We start from the raw sequence: 18,395 nt of genomic DNA on the forward strand, positions 1-18,395 counted from the left end.
TTGAAGAAAAGTAAATTTGCATATTCAGGAGGTGTCCTTCTATACTCACAGGAGTAAAAGATTGAAGTGAAATGTATTGAGTTTCCATAAGCTTGGTTTTCTGAAATTAGTTCATGTAACTTTATATTCCTTTCATGTTGTTGTCAGACATAGCTTTTGTGGTCCCTTTAAGCAAATCTCCATGTTCAGTTTGGGACTTAGAGCAGCCCTTTGGGCACTAGTGGGTGCTTGGTAAGTATGTTGTGAATTAGATTATAACTCCTGGATTAAACAGACTCGATCTGTTCTCTAGGAGCAGTACAGATACCCTCATTCTTTCAGCAGGAGTGGATTAAACCCCAACGGTGGTTACCAGTATTCTAGAGATAGGGGATACAAAGTGAGGACAGCGGGCTTCCTGCCCTTGAGTGCCTCAGTGTTCTCTCCGCTGGTCTCATTTGGTTGCAAGTAACAAACCCACATAAATGCGATTAAATCAGAAAGAGATGTTTATTAAAAATGTGTGTGGACAGGGAATTACCTGGTGGTCCAATGGTTAGGACTCGGTGCTTTCGCTGCTGTGGGCGTGGGTGCAATCCCTGGTCGGGGAACTAAGATCCCACAAGCTGTGCAGCGTGGCCAAAAAAAAAAAAAAACAAAACAACTGAGTATAGACAGCTCAGAATTCAAGCAGAGTATGTTGAGGTCTTCGGAGGGCCTGGCAGCAGGAACCGGAATGTAGCCACTCACTGAGCCTGCCTGGGGATTGCCTGCCTTGTTGCCTTTCTCGCTGCACACCAGTTTTGTCCCCGTTATTTCTGTAGTAACATCACTTTGCAGCTACCGTGTCAAAGTCTGATCAGCTTCTTCCCAAGCCAGAGTTTGTCTTCCACTCCTGTGAGAGTCAGTTCCCTGTGTATCGGATCCCTTCCCGTGGATCACTGGGTCCTGCCTCAGTAAGAAACCAGCATTCGTTGCCCATTTGGGTAGTGTTTCTTGTGCGCAGCTATTTGGGACCCTGTGAGGACTAGGGATTCCTGGTAGGACAGGAATGGGACATTTCTGGATTCCTACTATAGTACTGTCACCTTCAAACCTTTGCCTTGATTTCTCCTTGGTGTCAGTTCTACCTTGTGGGTGGCCTGAGCAGTGCTTTGGGGCAGTCAACCTAAGTGACAGAGGCTCCAAGATGGCAAGTAGCAGCTTCAGATGTCAGCAGAAGAGGTTCCTTACTGGACATCAGAGGTCAAGAATGGGTCAGTGCCAGTGGGGTGGGCACCCTGGTGGACCCCTGTAATGGGCATCAAACATGCAAGAAGCAGCATACGATGGTGGAAGGGAGTTTCTGAATGGCTTCCCAGAGCAGCCTGCTTCTTATCACCTTGGAATCTCAGTTTTATGCCTGGGCCCTGGCTGCCAGGGAGACTGGGAAAGCACGTTTCTGGCTTCCGCATCAGGGCTGTGTTGACCCTCAAAGTGAGGCATCTCCTACATATAGGAAGGATGATCACAGCATGCTGGGCAGGTAGATACCAGGACAAATGTCCACCCCAGGCAGCAAGCCAGACTTTCATCGGGAGGCACTAAGATACCTGCCTCTGTAGGTCAGTTTCCCCAGAGAAGGTTTCTCCACCCGGGGATGGATGCCTGGCTGTAGGAATTCTGGGAGCTGAGTGTGTGTGTGTGTGTGTGTGTGTGTGTGTGTGTAATATATATATATATTATATACATATATATATATTATATATTATATACATATATATATATTATATATTATATATATATATATATATAATATATATATATATATATATATATTCCTTCTTGTTTAAAACACTTCAACCCCAACTGCTTGTGCTAAGACCATGTTCTCTCTCCATAACGCTTATTACTGACCGACCAATAAAACCGCTGTGGCTCCAAACAGCCTGGAGCTTCAACAATTCCCGTAGTTCTGCTGAATCTTGGCTTAAATAGGCCTTTGTGGACTAATCTAACAACGAAAATATAATTTAAAGTGTTCTTCTGGGAAAAGGTTTTCAGAATTCCAAACGTCTATCTTGCAAGTGCAGTTGGAACGCGGTCTGTTCAGAAGTTGGGAATCGCCCATTGAAGGAGAGTTTGCAGGATTGGAAATAAGTTTCCCGAAATTCTGAGATCTGGTAGTATTTAGAGGGAGTGGGTTTTCTTTCTTTTTTTTTTTTAAGATGTATGTATCTCCGGGGCGTGCGCCCCCTTCCTGACATCCGTCCTGCTGGAGGAGCCATCGGGGACCATTCAGATGAAAAGGACTCCTGAGGGATAGTGGAGCAACAAGAGACAAGGAATTGGGTTTCCGGCCCTGTGGAGTACCACACAGCCCAGGGCTTTAGGAGAGAAAGAATCAACTTCTACGTAGTTTAAGCCATTGTGACTTTGGGTCTCTGCTACAGTTGATGTAACTCTAAGCAAATCACATCTCCCTATTAATTTATTTTTAAAAATGGAACCTAACTTTTCGTGATAGAAAAATCCCCTGTGTTTTCTGAGCTTTGGTTTCTTTTGAAGAAGAGGTATAATATCTAGCCTGTCTACTAATAGGGTTGTGACTGTCAAAGGAGAAAGTGTTTGTGCACACATGATTATTCTCAGGAATAGAATGTCTTAGCTACTCCTGGAAATGAGGCGTGAAAGGCCTTCTTTCTGGTGATAAATGCAGTCTGCTTCTGTCGTCCTCCAGCCGCTTTGCTTTCTTCCCTGTGGCCCCCCCCCGGGAGTTACCTCGTCACAACTGGCCTGTCCTCTGAAAACAGGGCTTCCATGGGTAGTACCTTGCTTCTTCAGCACAGCAGGTTAGCAGCGTGTATCAACATGGAAAATGGCACATCCTTGGATCCGGCAATCTCACTTTCAAGAATTTGGGAGATTCCTGACAAGATTTAGGAAGATGCCTCTTCAACATCACTCGTTCAACATGGCCTCGAGCTGAAACAACCTCTTGGTCGACCGTGCTGATTGCCTTCCCAGCACCCACTGATCCCACTCCCCTTTTATAGCAGACCCTGAGCTCACCCCGTCAGGTGCTTCAGGGGGACTGGCCCAGGTCCTGATTGGTCCAAGTCAGTGTTTCTCCAGGGGGCGCTGTAGCCTCCGTGGATGTTGACAGTCCACTTTGTGAGCTGCCCCAGGTGTTGCAAGAGCTTTAGCATTTCAAGTTCCTTGGGCACTAAACGCCTGTAACAGTCTTCACACCTTGTGACAGCTTCAGACGCCCCTCCCCACACACATTTCCGGTAACCCCTGGGGGGCTCTATGCCCCAGGTGAGAACCTCTTATCTGAGCCAGTCAGGGGGAGTAGGTCCCATCTCCCTTGCTAGTGATTGGGTTAAGCATGGTCATGTGATCTCACGCTGGCTGGTAAAACTCGAGGGGCTTCTGGGCAGGGTGTCCCAGCTTCAGAGGAAGCACCGGGAGGAGATAGTCTCCCGTACTTCTGAACGTTGTGTCTGCTTAGGATGCCCAGTACAACCACAGCCATACTGTAAATCTATGACCCCTTGTTAGCCAAAAAATCAAGTTCACACCTGTATTCATTCAGCAATGTTATCTGAGCTCCAGGCAGTGTGCCAGATGCTTAGGATAGAATGGTAAGCGTGAGATACTAATAGAACACATTATCGGGCACTGGAGTGATTGGAAGTTGCCAGGAAAAGAAAAAAAGTTGCCAGAAGATTATGAGGGAAAAACCATAGGATAGCGATGGAGAATAATGGGGAACCAGGACTCAGCTTTGTCTGTGTGGTCAGAGAAGTTCTCTCCGAGGAGGAGGCATTTAAGCTGAAAATGAAAGGAAGGAGAGGAGCGAGATGGACAAAGAATGGGGGAAGGGCATTCCAGGTGGAGGACCAGCGGATGCTGAGGTCCCGAGGTAGCAGCGAATGGATGACCTGAGCAATTTAAAGAAGATCAGAGTCTGGAACGTGAAGACTGTATTCCAGGAACCACTTGTATCTCTTATGGAGAATGGATTGGGTGAAGACAAAAGTTGCAGTAAGGAGACCACTGAGCAGCCGTAGTAGATGCAGGTGAGAGATGACGGGGCCATGGCGCAGGATGGCACTGGGGCTGGAGAGAAGAGGGCGCATGGGGTTCGTTTGGGGGAGTGAGGAGGTTTGTTGATGGACTAGATACTCAGGGAGAGGGAAAGAGCAATCATGAGTCACTTATGGCTGGAGGAAACAGTGGAGCCATTTATTTGAATCAGGATGGCCCAGCTGGTGGAGTGGGGGTGGTTTGGGGGGATTGCAATTCAGTCCTGGCACTAACCACCCAGACTTAGCACACACCCTGCAAGTCTAAGGGCACGTTCCCCTAAAGGGCAGCCCTCAGTTCAGATGCCAGGCGCACCTTGGGGGTCCCCAAGCCACCTTTACTTCCGACCAACTGGCTACAAATTTGGGAGTTTTTTATGACTCCTACAGGTTTGATAACTTACTGCAGTGACTCACTGAACTCAAGAAAGCCTTATACTTACAGTTTTATTATAAAGGATACAAATCAGGACTAGCCAAACGAAGGAACACATCAGGCAAGGTCTGTGAAGGTCCCCAACAGAGAGCTTCAGGTTTCTCTCGGTGGAACCAGGGTGCAGTTTCCTCATCCGTGTGTTCACCAGCCAGGACGCCCTGCTAAGGTTCAGTGTCCACAGCTTTTATTGGGGTTCCATCTCATACGCCCAACTGATGGACTCATCTGCTGTGTGACTGAACTCAATCTCCAGCCACATCCCACCGCCCCTCCTCAAAGTCCCCCCCTCTAACCACATGATTGGTCTTTCTGGTGACCGGCTCCCACCCTGAAATGTTTCATTAGGAACTCTTATCCCTTGGGAAATTCCAAGGATTTTAGAAGCTCCATGCCAGAAACCCAGAACAAAGACCAAATTCTTTTTTATACGGCAGAGGTGGAAAGCCTGAATCCCATTTTCAGTCTGTTAATTTGGTTCATGGAAGTGGAGAGGTCAAGAAGGCATTTGGAAGCACAAGCACAGAGGATGTGTTGGGAATGGAAATGAAAATGTGCAAGTCAATAGCACAAGGTGGAATTCAAAAACATGAGGAGAGTGGTGATTTAGCTGGCAAAGGAGAGCGTGCAGAGGGAAGGAGGCACCGCAAGAGGTGCTGCTGGATGCTTTTGCCTCCTGATATTGACCTTTTCGAGCTCGATAAATATGTAAAAAGAATCCTGGTGTTTTGGTATATTTTTTAAATGTTTTATTTTGAAATAAGTTACCTTCACTTATAGCCCAAGTGGTCAACATTTTACTTTGCTTTATCACTCTCTTTATTTCCTCTGTATATATCATTCTTCGCCAGATCTGAAAGTTGGAGATATGTTGTCCCTTTACGCCTAAGTACGTGTGTGTATTTCCTAAAAACAAGGATGTTCTCTTACATAAAAATCAGGATATTAATATTGATTCAATGCCATTATCAAATCCAGCAGTTCTCAAAGCATTCTCTGAGATCCTCCTTAGAGCTGAGATTTCCAACTATTTTTATAATAACATATAGACAATATTTGACTTTTTCATTCCTATTCTTTCAAGAGTGTACAATGGGGTTTTCAGAGGCTTCATGGTAAGTCATGATCTCATTGCTCTAATGTCAGTATATAATGGATTTATTATTGTCATTTAAAAAACTATCATAAGTCAATATTTAACAATTTTTCTAGGTTGTAATTTCTAGTACAAGTAAAAATCTTAAGATATAAGCTATTTGGGGTGTTCAATAATTTTTAAGAATGTAAAGGGGTCTTGAGATCAAAATGTTTTGAGATATGTTGATTTGATGCAAAATTTAAAAAAAAATTTACCAATTGTCCCAATATGCGCTTCTTTCTTTTTATTTTTTTTCTGGCTAGGATAAAACTCAGTTCATGCATCACATTTAGTTTTCCTGTCTCTTTAAAAGTCCCCTTTAACTTGGAACAGTTCTTCAGACTTTCTTTTTCTTGACATTTTTGAAGGATCCTTCTAGTTATTTCGTAGAGTGTTCCTTAATTTAGGTTTGTCTGATGTTTCTTCATGATTGGATTCAGATTCTACATTTTTGGCAGAAATACCACAAAAGTGACATGGTGTCTTTCTTGGTGCAATATCAGAAGTATATGATGTTTGTTTCATTACTGGTGATGCTACCTTTGGCAATTTAGTGTGCAGTATTTAACACTCAAGTATATTAGTATAGTCTTTTCTGGCCAAATGACTCTTCCTTGTTCTCCATTGGAAGCTTTTTCTTGTAGGAGAGGAAAAAGTTTCTCTCACTCTCTTGAGGTCCCTGGCTGGGTCTGAAAATTAAAGTGACAAAGACAGATGAACAAGAGAAAAGCATACAAATTTATTTAAGTTTTACATGACATGAGAGCCTTCATAAGGAGATGAAGACCCAAAGAAACAGACCTGTGTAATTTTTCTTTTTTTCTTTTGCGGTACGCGGGCCTCTCACTGTTGGGGCCTCTCCCGTTGCAGAGCACAGGCTCCGGACTCGCAGGCTCAGCGGCCATGGCTCATGGGCCCAGCCGCTCCGCGGCGGCATGTGGGATCTTCCCAGACTGGGGTACGACCCCGTGTCCCCTGCATCGGTAGGCGGACTCGCAACCACTGCGCCACCAGGGTAGCCCGACCTGTGTAATTTTTGTTGTTAGGTTTGACGAAGCATGAGTAGTCATGGAGGAACATGATAGGTTGAGGAATATGAGGTAGGCAGAGTAAACTGGGGGAAATTTACCAAGGCCTGTTGGTTCAGATTCTTCTTGGTGTGCTTTTGTCTTTGGAGATAAGGCTGCTTCTTCCCTCCCAGTATAGATAGGGCACCTCTCACATTTATGACCTGTTTCAGGAGAGAAGGGTGGGGACCTGGGGCCCTCTACCTGAGCGCTTGCACCTGGACAAACATCTACAGCAACAGATACAAAGAAACTATGAGACTGCAAATAACTGCACCCGTGCACATTCACAGGGGCAGTTATGAACAATAAGACACGAAAAGGCCACAAACCAACTGCCACTTCTGAGGTGCCAGGAGGAAAAGCAGGGTAGAGCAGACCCAAGTTTGGTTCGGGAACATCCTGAACTCCCTCCCTCTACACCCACCAGCACTATTAGGCTGTAAGAAGAAGACACACTGAGAAGGGCTTGTTTTTTATCAGTGATAATAATTTGTTAGAGTAATACTTGTACAGTCCTTTGCAGCTTTCTAATACTTTTGCACAGTGTATATTATTCAAATCTTCTAACAAGTCTGGGAGAGGGGCCAAGTATCAGTATTAGAGGAGGAATTACAATTACAGAATCACATATCTGCGCACTGCCAGGACACGGCTAAGTCAAATGAATACCAAAACAGTTAAATGACTATTTTAGGCAGCAGATACTCTCCTGTCTGGTTTCTGAGGAGTTACAGAGGCAGGAAGACAAGGGAAAAAGAATTTGGGAGAATCTGGGGGCAGAAGGGTGGAAACATGGAAGGAGGCACACGATTAGGATTAGGATTCAGCACAAAGCTGGGATTCAGGGATGACTGTCTCTCAGGCCGGGGATTGTGAAAAGAAACCGGGGCAGAAACTACTGTCTGGGAACCAGTGAGTCGGGCTGGGGTGTGAGGGCGGGGAAGGGGGTTGCGGGACTCCAGCATCCGGGCGGGGCTCATCTAGCTGTACGGGGCACAGGACCAAGAGTGGGCGGGGCCGGACCGAGAGCGGGTGGGGCCTCTCGCGGGGGCGGGGCCACACGGAGAGCTCAGATGGGCGGGACCAACCGGTGGTGGGCGCGGCCTACGTGGGCGGGCCGTCGACTCGCGGGTTCGGGGGGTCGGAGCGCGCTTCCAGGTGTCCCCGGCAGAGGGCGCGGGCAGCTGCGCAGCCCGCGGAGTCCCGAGGCCGGAAGCCGCGCGGCGCCGCCCCGCTCGCCCCAGCCGTCGCCATGAAGGCCGTGGTGCAGCGCGTCACCCGGGCCAGCGTCACAGGTCAGTCGGGCGGGGCCGGGCCGGGCTGGACGCCCCCGGGCCGCCGCCGGCCGCGCGCGAGCCCGGCCCCCGCCGCCCCGAGTCCCCGCCGTCCTGGGGCGCCGTCCACGGGCTGCAGGGTCTCCGCCTAGTGTTGCGGTGACCGCGCCTCGTCGTCTTCTGGAGCGTTTCCTTTAGTCCGGAGCGCAGGTGGCCTCCCGCATCCCCCGAGCGTCCCCCGAGCATCCCCCGGCCCGCCCTTCCACGCGGTGTTGCACAGACGACGCGTTCGGAGCGTTTCCGGGGCACACACCCCCTCCCCAGCCTTCTGCTCCGCGTTTCCCTTTCTAGCCGGTTTTCTCCGTGTCCCGGTTCACCTGGAGCTTGACTTCCCTAAGGTGCCCGCTCGTGACAGGTGCTCGTAGGGGTGGGTTCTGACCGTGTCTGCCCACGTGACCCGGGTGGGAGCCCAGAGGATCCAGGATTAGATGTTTCTCTTTTCCACCAGTTTCATGTGAACCGAGCCACGCAACCATCAGTCATGGCTTGAACACTGCGGTCTAGTTTGAACATCAGGGGTCCAGATGATTAATAGGTAGAAGGAAGTCCTTTTAAAAACTCAAGCCAAGATAAGCAGAAATAGAGACACAGAGGTAGAGAACAAACGAATGGACACCAAGGGGGAAGGGGTGGGTGGGATGGATTGGGAGATGGGGATTGACATATATACACCTACACTATTGATACTATGTATAAAATAGATAACTAATGAGAGCCTACTGTACAGCACAGGGAACTCTACTCAATGCTCTGTGGTGACCTAAATGGGAAGGAAATCTAAAAAAGAGGGGATATATATACACATATAGCTGATTCACTTTGCTGTACATCAGAAACTAACACAACATTGTAAAGCAACTATACTCCAATTAAAAAAAAAACCTCGAGGGAAGATAGTATAGATGTTAAAAATTCTTTGAATGATTAACTTTACATTGTCTTATAGTCTTTCCTATTTTTATTGGCAGAATTCTAATATTGTTTCAGTTCAAGTAGTTCTAGATATCCTTTCCTTCAAGCCTATACCAAATGTGTGTTCCTATGTTCAGGAAAGTATAAATCTAAAAACGAAACAACAAAATCCGCTAAAGAAACCATCAAACTCAGTAAAACCATATATTTAGATCCGAGATTCTACTTTTCAGTTCTGGCTAATGATTTCTAAGCTGTTCTGATAAGTGATTTTTTTTTTTTTTTGCGGTACGCGGGCCTCTCACTGTTGTGGCCTCTCCAGTTGCGGAGCACAGGCTCCGGACGCGCAGGCTCAGTGGCCATGGCTCACGGGCCTAGCCGCTCCGCGGCATGTGGGATCTTCCCAGACCGGGGCACGAACCCGTGTCCCCTGCATCGGCAGGCGGACTCTCAACCACTGCGCCACCAGGGAAGCCCTGATAAGTGATTTTGGATATCGTCCTGGAATAGTAGGGAATAGTATAGCTCTGGGACTTATGGAATTTTAAAACAAAGTGGGGTTTTTTTTTGTTTTTTTTTTTAGCATTTTAGTTAATATGTAACTTCACTAAAACTGGGAAAATTCATAGATGAAAAGATTTTCTTGCTTTTTTTGAGAAGAATCTTGCAGCCTGCCCTGTGTGGTCATGATGGCCAGTGAGCAGACTTCAGAGAATGTAAGTTTTGATCAGAATGGAGAACTCTCCATTGTGCTGATCTGGAATATCAAAAACACATTTCTGTGAGATTAGCCGAATAGTTTGAATGATCTTACTTTACTATTTAAGTTGTATGCTTTTAGTTAAAAACAACAAGTTAACTGTGCTGGAGGAAACTTTGAGTTAGCCTTGTCTTCTACTTGCATTGTAATGGAGAGAGGTTTTCTGATTCCTTTAGAATGTGACTGACTGGCTTCACTTCCATGTGGCCTTTCTCGAATGGCATTTTATTTCAAAGGTTCTAAAATGTCACTTCCGGTTTTATAGGTGGGACAGAGTGTTAGGAGTCACATATTACGTGGCAGGCTCACTTTATGAGCTTGGTCAGGCACATTTGATGCCTTAGCATGGTTATTGTGATGATCTAATTTTAAAAGCTTTATGACAGAACACTTCAAACATATTCATGTGGTTACACAGATGGAATAGTACCATAACCCCCATGTCCATCCCTCAGCTTTATAAGCCGAAATCTGAATAGAATCATAGAATGTTGGGAAGAGATTGGTTGGGTTTGAATGCGTTAATTTGCGAGCTAGTGAATTCTTCTCAAAGAGGAGGTCTTGGGTGATGCCACTGTACATGGCATCAAATAAACATTGACCAAATAGCTCAGGTCTTTTCTAGCCCTGTGACCTTTTGTCTAAAATGGTGATTCTCAAGTTTTTCCCCTTGGAAATCCGTTTGTCTGTAATAAAACATCACTTTAACCTCCTAATTCTTCTGCCTGAAGGAGGGACAAAACTTCTCCAAAATGAGAGAGCGAATTGTGTCATCTCAAGGCTTCGGTGCATAATTCATTTCTTATTAGGATAATACCACATTATAAAAATATTGGAACTGTTCAAATAGTGATTTGAATCACTTCAAATAGTGATTCTATTTTTGAGAATCTATTCTAAGAAGATAATCCTAATTATAGAAAAAGCTTTAGAAGGATGAACAGGTGGAGCACAGAGGATCCTTAGGGCAGTGAAACTACTCTGTACGATACTGTCATGGTGGATACGTATCATTACATTTATCCAAACCGATAGAATGTCCAACACCAAGAGTGAGCCCTCATGTAAACTGTGGACTTTGAGTGATAATGAGGTGTCAGTGTAGGTTCATCATTTGGAACAAATGTACCATCTGGAGGGGGACGTTGATAGTGGGGAGACTGCATGTGGGGCTGAGGGTATATGGGAAATCTCTATGCCCTCTGTTCAGTTTCACTGGGAACCTAAAACTGCTGTATATACGAAAGTATATTAAAAAAAAACACCCAAAACTTTAGTGTATAAAGATTTTCACCACAGTGTTACCTATTGAAGTGAAAAATTTTAAAACAAGCCATTTATCCAGCCAAATAAGATGGTTAGTGCATCCATGAATGGAATGCAAATGTTCCACTGGATGGGCTGCAACTATTAAAAGATGCTTAGGAAAAGCTCATAATGTGGAAAAATCCTTATGAAATGTTAAAAGATGAGACACGGGCTTCCCTGGTGGCGCAGTGGTTGAGAGTCTGCCTGCCGATGCAGGGGACACGGGTTCGTGCCCCGGTCTGGGAAGATCCCACATGCCGCGGAGCGGCTGGACCCGTGAGCCATGGCCACTGAGCCTGCGCGTCCGGAGCCTGTGCTCCGCAACGGGAGAGGCCACAACAGTGAGAGGCCCGCGTACCGAAAAAAAAAAAAAAAAAAAAAAAAGATGAGACAAAAATTTATACACAGTATTATTCTGGTAGTTGAGAACAAATATGAAGTAAAATCTGTGAATAGAGGAAATATCAAAAGGAAATCAGTAACGTACTAAAGTGCTTGTCTTCGGTTGTTCTTTTTTCTTTCCTGTTTCTTTTATTTTTTTAAAGTTTTCTATACTGCATATGCATTACTTTAATGGTGGACATAGTTCAATCATCATTCTTTTTTAAGTTTTTAAAATATACTCAGGAAAATTTTAAAAATATATTGATATTGTAAGAAAATAATATTGGGCTTCCATGGTGGCGCAGTGGTTGAGAGTCCGCCTGCCGATGCAGGGGACACGGGTTCGTGCCCCGATCCTGGAGGATCCCGCGTGCCGCGGAGCGGCTGGGCCCGCGAGCCATGGCCGCGGAGCCTGTGTGTCCGGAGCCTGTGCTCCGCAGCGGGAGAGGCCGCAGCAGTGAGAGGCCCGCGTACAGCAAAAAAAAAAAAAAGAAAATAATATTGACTTACTTAAAGAACAAATAAAGCCACAGTTTTCTAAAGCACTGCAAACAAGCAAGCAACCCCAGTTGTTTACTGCTTCTGTCAGGATAGCTGATTTGTTTCAGATTTTGAGTCAGTGGCTCAAAGGACAGTAAATCACTCATAGTCCATTATAAAAAAAAGCAGCACAGAAGAAAATATTAAAATATTTGTGTCTTCTTAATCATAAAACTAAGAGAAGTTAAGCTTTAATAGGAATTATTTCAGGGACTTCCCTGGTGGTCTAGCGGTTAAGACTCCGTGCTCCCAATGCAGGGGGCTTGGGTTCGATCCCTGGTCAGGGAACTAGATCCCGCATGGCGCAACTAAGATCCTGTGTGCTGCAGCTAAGACCGGCTCAGCCAAAATAAATAAATCAGTAAATATTCTTTAAAAAAGAGTTATTTCAGGAACAAACTGATGCTCGTGCTCCCCTTGGGTCTGTCAGATGGTCCCTCGTCAGACACCTGCAGGAAGAGGGTTTCTCACTCTTCCTTAGCTTGCAGGATGTGGCAACATGGTACAGTCTGTGATGCCTTGTCGGGTATATTTATAAATATTATTATCTAGCAGAAGCAAATAACGAGAAAATGGCAGAGTCGACCTTTCTCCTGATTGGAACATTAGGTCAGTATACAATAAAATAACCAAACATCAATAATCTAATGAGCTTCGGCAAAAAGTTGGCCAAAAAAAAGGAAAATTATGAAGATCAACATTTGAAACATGGATTTATTTTCACCACCATAATGATGTGTCTTGACCTAAGTACTGTGCCAGCACTGAGATACTGTCTACTGGTAGCAGAGTGTACATTTGACGCTAAATACATATGCAAATGTTTGGAATAGGAATCTATGTTCAAAGAATTTTTTTTATGCATGGACTGCCTCACTCAAAATGATTTGGAGATCATTGGCTTAGAATGCAACGTTAGTAATAAACTGGGAAATAATAGAAGTTTGCTGACTTGAAGCTTAACTTTTATTTTTTTTTAATTTATTTATTTTAAATTAAATTTATTTATTTATTTATATTTTATTTTTGGCCGCGCTGGGTCTTCGTTGCTGTGCGCGGGCTTTCTCTAGTTGCAGCAAGCGGGAGCTACTCTTCGTTGTGGTGCGCAGGCTTCTCATTGCGGTGGCTTCTCTTGTTGCCGAGCACGGGCTCTAGGCATGCAGGTTCAGTAGCTGTGGCTCACGGGCTCTAGAGCACAGGCTCAGTAGTTGTGGCGCACAGGCTTAGTTGCTCCATGGCACGTGGGATCTTCCCGGACCAGGGCTCAAACCCATGTCCCCTGCATTGGCAGGCGGATTCTTAACCACTGCGCCACCAGGGAAGCCCCTGGAAGCTTAACTTTTAAACTGTGTTTTTTATGTATGATATATTTATCTTTTCTGCAGTAAGTAGAGAAATCATTTCTTTATTTTTATGACACAAATGTTTTCCATTGTGCATTGTGTATTGTGTTATCAGGTTTGCTGATTTCCAAGAAGAGCAGGCATCTCCTTTTTGAGAATTACTGTAGCTGAGCTGGATTCTCTGGGGAGAAAAACTTTTGTTGTTACAGATGGGCAAATTCATAGAAAGTTTCAGGGGTCTCACCCAAGGTAGCACAGATGAAAGCGCGGCCTGAGAATCCTGCGTAATGGTTGTTCACTTCACACCTCATTCATTCCAAATGTAAAGTCAGAATGGACAAAGTATGATTATCATACTGCATCGACGTAACCCCTTTCATGTTTCAGTACCTACTGACTTTGCCAGAGAAGTTACGAGAAGTATGTGTGATGTTTAAACTTTCCTGTGGATGCTCAAATGTGCTTCACAGCACCTGTTTGGTTTTCCCTTTTGTTTCCTTTCCCTTTTGTCTCTTTTCCCTTTTGTTTCCTTTCCAGTTGGTGGAGAACAGATAAGTGCCATCGGACGGGGCATCTGCGTGTTGCTGGGTATTTCCCTGGAAGATACACAGAAGGAACTGGAGCACATGTAAGAGGCGGATTTCCACGTCACTGCCTTTCTAGTGGGACATGTGCTGGTCATCTAGCTGGCTGGCTAGCTATTTAAATAAATTATACATATATATATATATATATATATATATATATATATATATATATATATATATATATATGGAACTTCCATAGTATTTTGCTCCTATAAAGTGAGACTCTGTCAGTTTTACCCATGTCCCTTTTTTTTTTTTTTTTTTTTGCGGTACGCGGGCCTCTCACTGTTGTGGCCTCTCCCGTTGCGGAGCACAGGCTCTGGACGCGCAGGCTCAGTGGCCATGGCTCACGGGCCCAGCCGCTCCGCGGCACGTGGGATCTTCCCGGACCGGGGCACGAACCTGTGTTCCCTGAATCGGCAAGTGGACGCTCAACCACTGCGCCACCAGGGAAGCCCCCATGTCCCTTTTGATGCAGTGTGGTTATCTCTGTGTCACAGATGGGGAGAGCGAGGAAGAGCCGTCACCCAGTGAGTCAGCGACAGGGCAGGAGCACAACTTAGCTTCTGTCCCTATTTGCTGCTGCAGCCTTGAACCATTCTCTTAGTGTGAAAACCAAGCCTCTTTTCATAGGAATGTTTTATGTTTTCAGTTTGAGCAGTATGATCTGGGCACTGTTTACACATGTTAAGAATGCCCAGTTGTTCACCATTCACATTAGGATATGGAGCTCAGAGAGGTTACGTTACCTGCCGAAGGTCATGCACACGTCCTTAGCAAAAAGCCTGACTCCACATTAGAACCTAGGCCACCTGGCCTGGAAACCAGTGCTCTTTTTACTAAGGTGGGAGGTTTGTCATTGCTGTTGGCCCTTAGTACAGGCAGCCTGCCCCTCCTCATGTTCATTCTCCCCTGCACCACTTCGCACATGTACTTCAGATGCTTGGATCCATTTTCTCTGCCCCTGGTGCCCAGAGCCTATATGTGATGGTTGCCCAGTTGTCCCTTTTGTATTAGGTTGAAAACCAGACTTGGAACCAAGCTCCTGCTAAGGTGTTGATGACTAGTTCAATAACACTCACGGATGTTGGTATTTTAAAAGCTGTCCCCTGGATACGCAAAGAGGGAGCGAAGTGGTGTAATGGTTAAAAGCCGGGGGACTGGTCTGAATCTCTCCGTGGCTCTGACAAAATGGAGAGCTAGTACCTAACTTGGTTAAGAGCAATGACTCAACATAAGGCAGACCCTGCTGTGGAGAAGGGGTGATGAATAGCGCCCACCGCAGAGGGTGCCCATGTAAGGTGTTGGCGAATGAGTATTTGTTCAGGCTTTGAACATGTCTTCAACATCATCCGGAAAGGTGGCTTCAAATGGTGGAATTTTAGCTTTCACGGAGGTAGTTCTTTGTCATTCGTCTCAAGTCTGACCTTCTAAATGCTACCTGGTCCTCCTCCTTGCCAGGGTGGCCGTCCTTTGTCATCCACGTGTATAGGGCAAGCCCCGCTGGGGCGTAAGGAGCACGTGACATAGTTGTCAAGGTGTCTTTCCCCAGATCGTTTTGCATATCTGCAATGACCATGAGTTTTCTCCGGGGTATTTGCTGAATTGTTCATTTTGAGAAGTTCCAAGAAAGGGTATAAAAGCGGGGCATCATTTATTCCAGTGTAAAGATGGAATTCTGTAAAAAATCCGAATTGAGCCCATGTTTCATCCGGTTCCCACTGGAAGCTGCTATGAATTGGAGGGGCTGACAAAAAAAAAAAAAAAGCAAATCACCAATCAACGCTAATAGGTAGGACTATTATTACCCCTATTACAGATGCGGAAACTGAGGCACAGAGTAGAAAGTAACTTGCCTAAGGTCACCCCTCCTGTAAGTGATGGAACCAGCACAGTGTCCCTAGTCAGCAGGGTGCTGGTGACATTTGGGGGTGTGGGTGTGTCTGGGGGGGCTTGTGATTCTCCAGGTAGCTCTCACCCCTGTTTTCCCCCAGGGTCCGGAAGATCTTAAACCTGCGTGTGTTCGAGGATGAAAGTGGGAAACACTGGTCGAAGAGCGTGATGGACAAGCAGTACGAGGTGCTGTGCATCAGCCAGTTCACCCTGCAGTGCGTCCTCAAGGGGAACAAGCCCGACTTCCACCTGGCGATGCCTTCAGAGCAGGCGGAGAGCTTCTACAACGGCTTCCTGGAGCAGCTGCGCAAGGCGTACCGGCCGGAGCTTGTCAAAGGTAGGTGGGAGCCCAGCGCCCAGGAGGGCGTCCCCTGGACACTTCCCGGCTGGAGAAAGGCAATCTGCAGATGCAACATTTCCTTTTCCAGAAAGTTCACTGTTTACGCTTATTACTTTCTTAAAACAGCATAAGGGCCGCTGCCGCCACCATTGTTGTGCGTGTCCTCTGAATGCCCCAGTACCGTTTACCCTTCTTTATTCATCTGTCCACATTTGGAATGTTTAGCAGCCCAGCAGTGCACTTGATATAGTGGTGGTTCATTTCGGTTGCTTATCCTGCGCAACAGAGAAATACAACTGCCAGACGCAAATGGGAGCCATGTGTCATTTTAAATTTCTAGGAGCCATATTAAAAGAAAAAGAAACAAGTGAAATTAATTTTAAAACCGTATTTCACTTAGCCCAGTATATCCACAATATTCTGCTTTCACCCTGTCGTCAATGTAAAGAGTTGTTAATGAGATAACTCACATTCCTTCTTCTTACTGAAGTCTTTCATGCTCACAGTGCATCTCGATTCAGACCAGCCACATGTCCAGCGCCTGGTGGCCGTGTGTGGCCCTCAGCTGTCATTTGGACAGTGTAGGCTTAACGGCTTGTCATGGGGACTGCCAGCCTAGCCTGACTGATCAAGATTAAGCCTAGAAAACTGAGAAGAGTGAGAAGAGCGGGCCTGGTTTGTGGGAGGATTATGAATCGGAACTTATGAATCTTCTTAAGAGGGTGTGTTTCTAGTCTGGTTTCATGTTCCTAGTGTGCTTTTCCTTCAGAGTTACTGGGAAGCGTATTTAGCTTCCTTTGGTGGTGCCCCTCAGGGTGAGAACTTGCTCAGCAGGCTGTCTGCTTCCGAGTCTGACCGCAGCTGCTCCTGCTGCTGTCGGACTCTCGTAGCTGTTGAGTAGTTGTTAATAGTTGACTCTGTAGTGTTTCCTACACTTTAACTTTCTCTCAGTGAACCCAAACCCAGGTCCCTTTGTTATTGGGCCTGTTTTCAACCGTAAGTAAGAAAAGTCATGACATGACTTTGGAGCTCTGTAGCAGAGCCCCACATCTCTGAGGGTCGTCAGCTCCTCTGATGGCTCGTGTTCTGAGGAGTGATGTTCCAGACCCTCACTGGTATTTCCTTTCATTTTAATTCTCCTCTTACTTGTGTCAGGTGTCCATTTGCCAAAAGGACAAATGGATTCTATGTGATCAGGACCCTCCCGCCTTAAATCAAATCCTGCTCTTTGCTTGGGTCCTGGTAGAGCAGCATATGTTCGCTTCTTCGGGGAACATCCAAGTTTAGAACTCCATTGGCACGTCCGATTGTGGATGTCCACTGGGGTCCTCTGTCCGTCGTGGCTTTGCTGCAAACATGGTTCTTCCCAGAATTAGCAATTAAGCCAAGTGCTTTGAATAACAATTTTTCTTGGCTGAGCCAAGGATTAATGCTGCCAGCACTGTCTTCTCTGCTTGATGTTTATAGAATCATCCCATTTCTGAGTAATCTCAGACGTATTTGGGGATGCACTGAAGTCCTTTGAAGGATGAGCAGAAGGAATATCATGAAAGGGCTTCCCTGGTGGCGCAGTGGTTAAGAATCCGCCTGCCAGTGCAGGGGACATGGGTTCGAGCCCTGGTCCGGGAAGATCCCACATGCCACAGAGCAACTAAGCCCATGTGCCACAACTACTGAGCCTGTGCTCTAGAGCCCACGTGCCACAACTACTGAAGTCCGCACGCCTAGAGCCCGTGCTCCGCAACAAGAGAAGCCACCGCAATGAGAAGCCCGCGCACCGCAACGAAGAGTAGCCCCCGCTCGCCGCAACTAGAGAAAGCCCGCGCGCAAAAACGAAGACCCAACGCAGCCAAAAATAAATAAATTTATATATAAAAAAAGGAATATCATGAAAGCACAGGGGAGGGCCCTTTCCATGGGAGAACAGTGATGGTCTTGAAGGAATGCTTGAGTGAAAACAAAACCACTTGCGTCTAAAGCCTTAAAGAGGAGTGTTTTATTATTCAGTGCTTTGTGTTCCTAAAAACACCTTTTACGTTTTGAAAAAGTCTGTAGTTCATCCAGGTAATTATATGAAGTGCCTGAAGCAATGTACTGTAAACAGTATAATTTTTTTTTTTTTTTTTTTGTGGTACACGGGCCTCTCACTGTTGTGGCCTCTCCCGTTGCGGAGCACAGGCTCTGGACGCGCAGGCTCAGCAGCCATGGCTCATGGGCCCAGCCGCTCCGCGGCATGTGGGATCTTCCTGGACCGGGGCACGAACCCGCGTCCCCTGCATTGGCAGGCAGACTCTCAACCACTGC

The 18,395-nt window shown here is 46.1% G+C and overlaps 1 protein-coding gene across 2 annotated transcripts in view; it reads left to right on the plus strand.

The window, feature by feature from the left end:
• Window positions 1-7,856: 7,856 nt before the first annotated feature.
• DTD1 (D-aminoacyl-tRNA deacylase 1) overlaps window positions 7,857-18,395 on the plus strand; it is a 116,744-nt gene continuing 106,205 nt past the window's right edge. The window contains exons 1-3 of one of the 2 annotated variants that reach the window (XM_060077879.1): window positions 7,857-7,985; window positions 13,809-13,899; window positions 15,853-16,088. In XM_060077879.1, the coding sequence (XP_059933862.1) occupies window positions 7,943-7,985; window positions 13,809-13,899; window positions 15,853-16,088 (370 nt within the window). In that variant the 5' untranslated portion in view covers window positions 7,857-7,942. The remainder of the gene's footprint in view (window positions 7,986-13,808; window positions 13,900-15,852; window positions 16,089-18,395) is intronic. The other variant, XM_060077880.1, reaches the window with a different exon arrangement.

Source organism: Mesoplodon densirostris, chromosome 16 (genome assembly GCF_025265405.1).
Source record: "Mesoplodon densirostris isolate mMesDen1 chromosome 16, mMesDen1 primary haplotype, whole genome shotgun sequence".
NCBI lineage: Eukaryota > Metazoa > Chordata > Mammalia > Artiodactyla > Ziphiidae > Mesoplodon > Mesoplodon densirostris.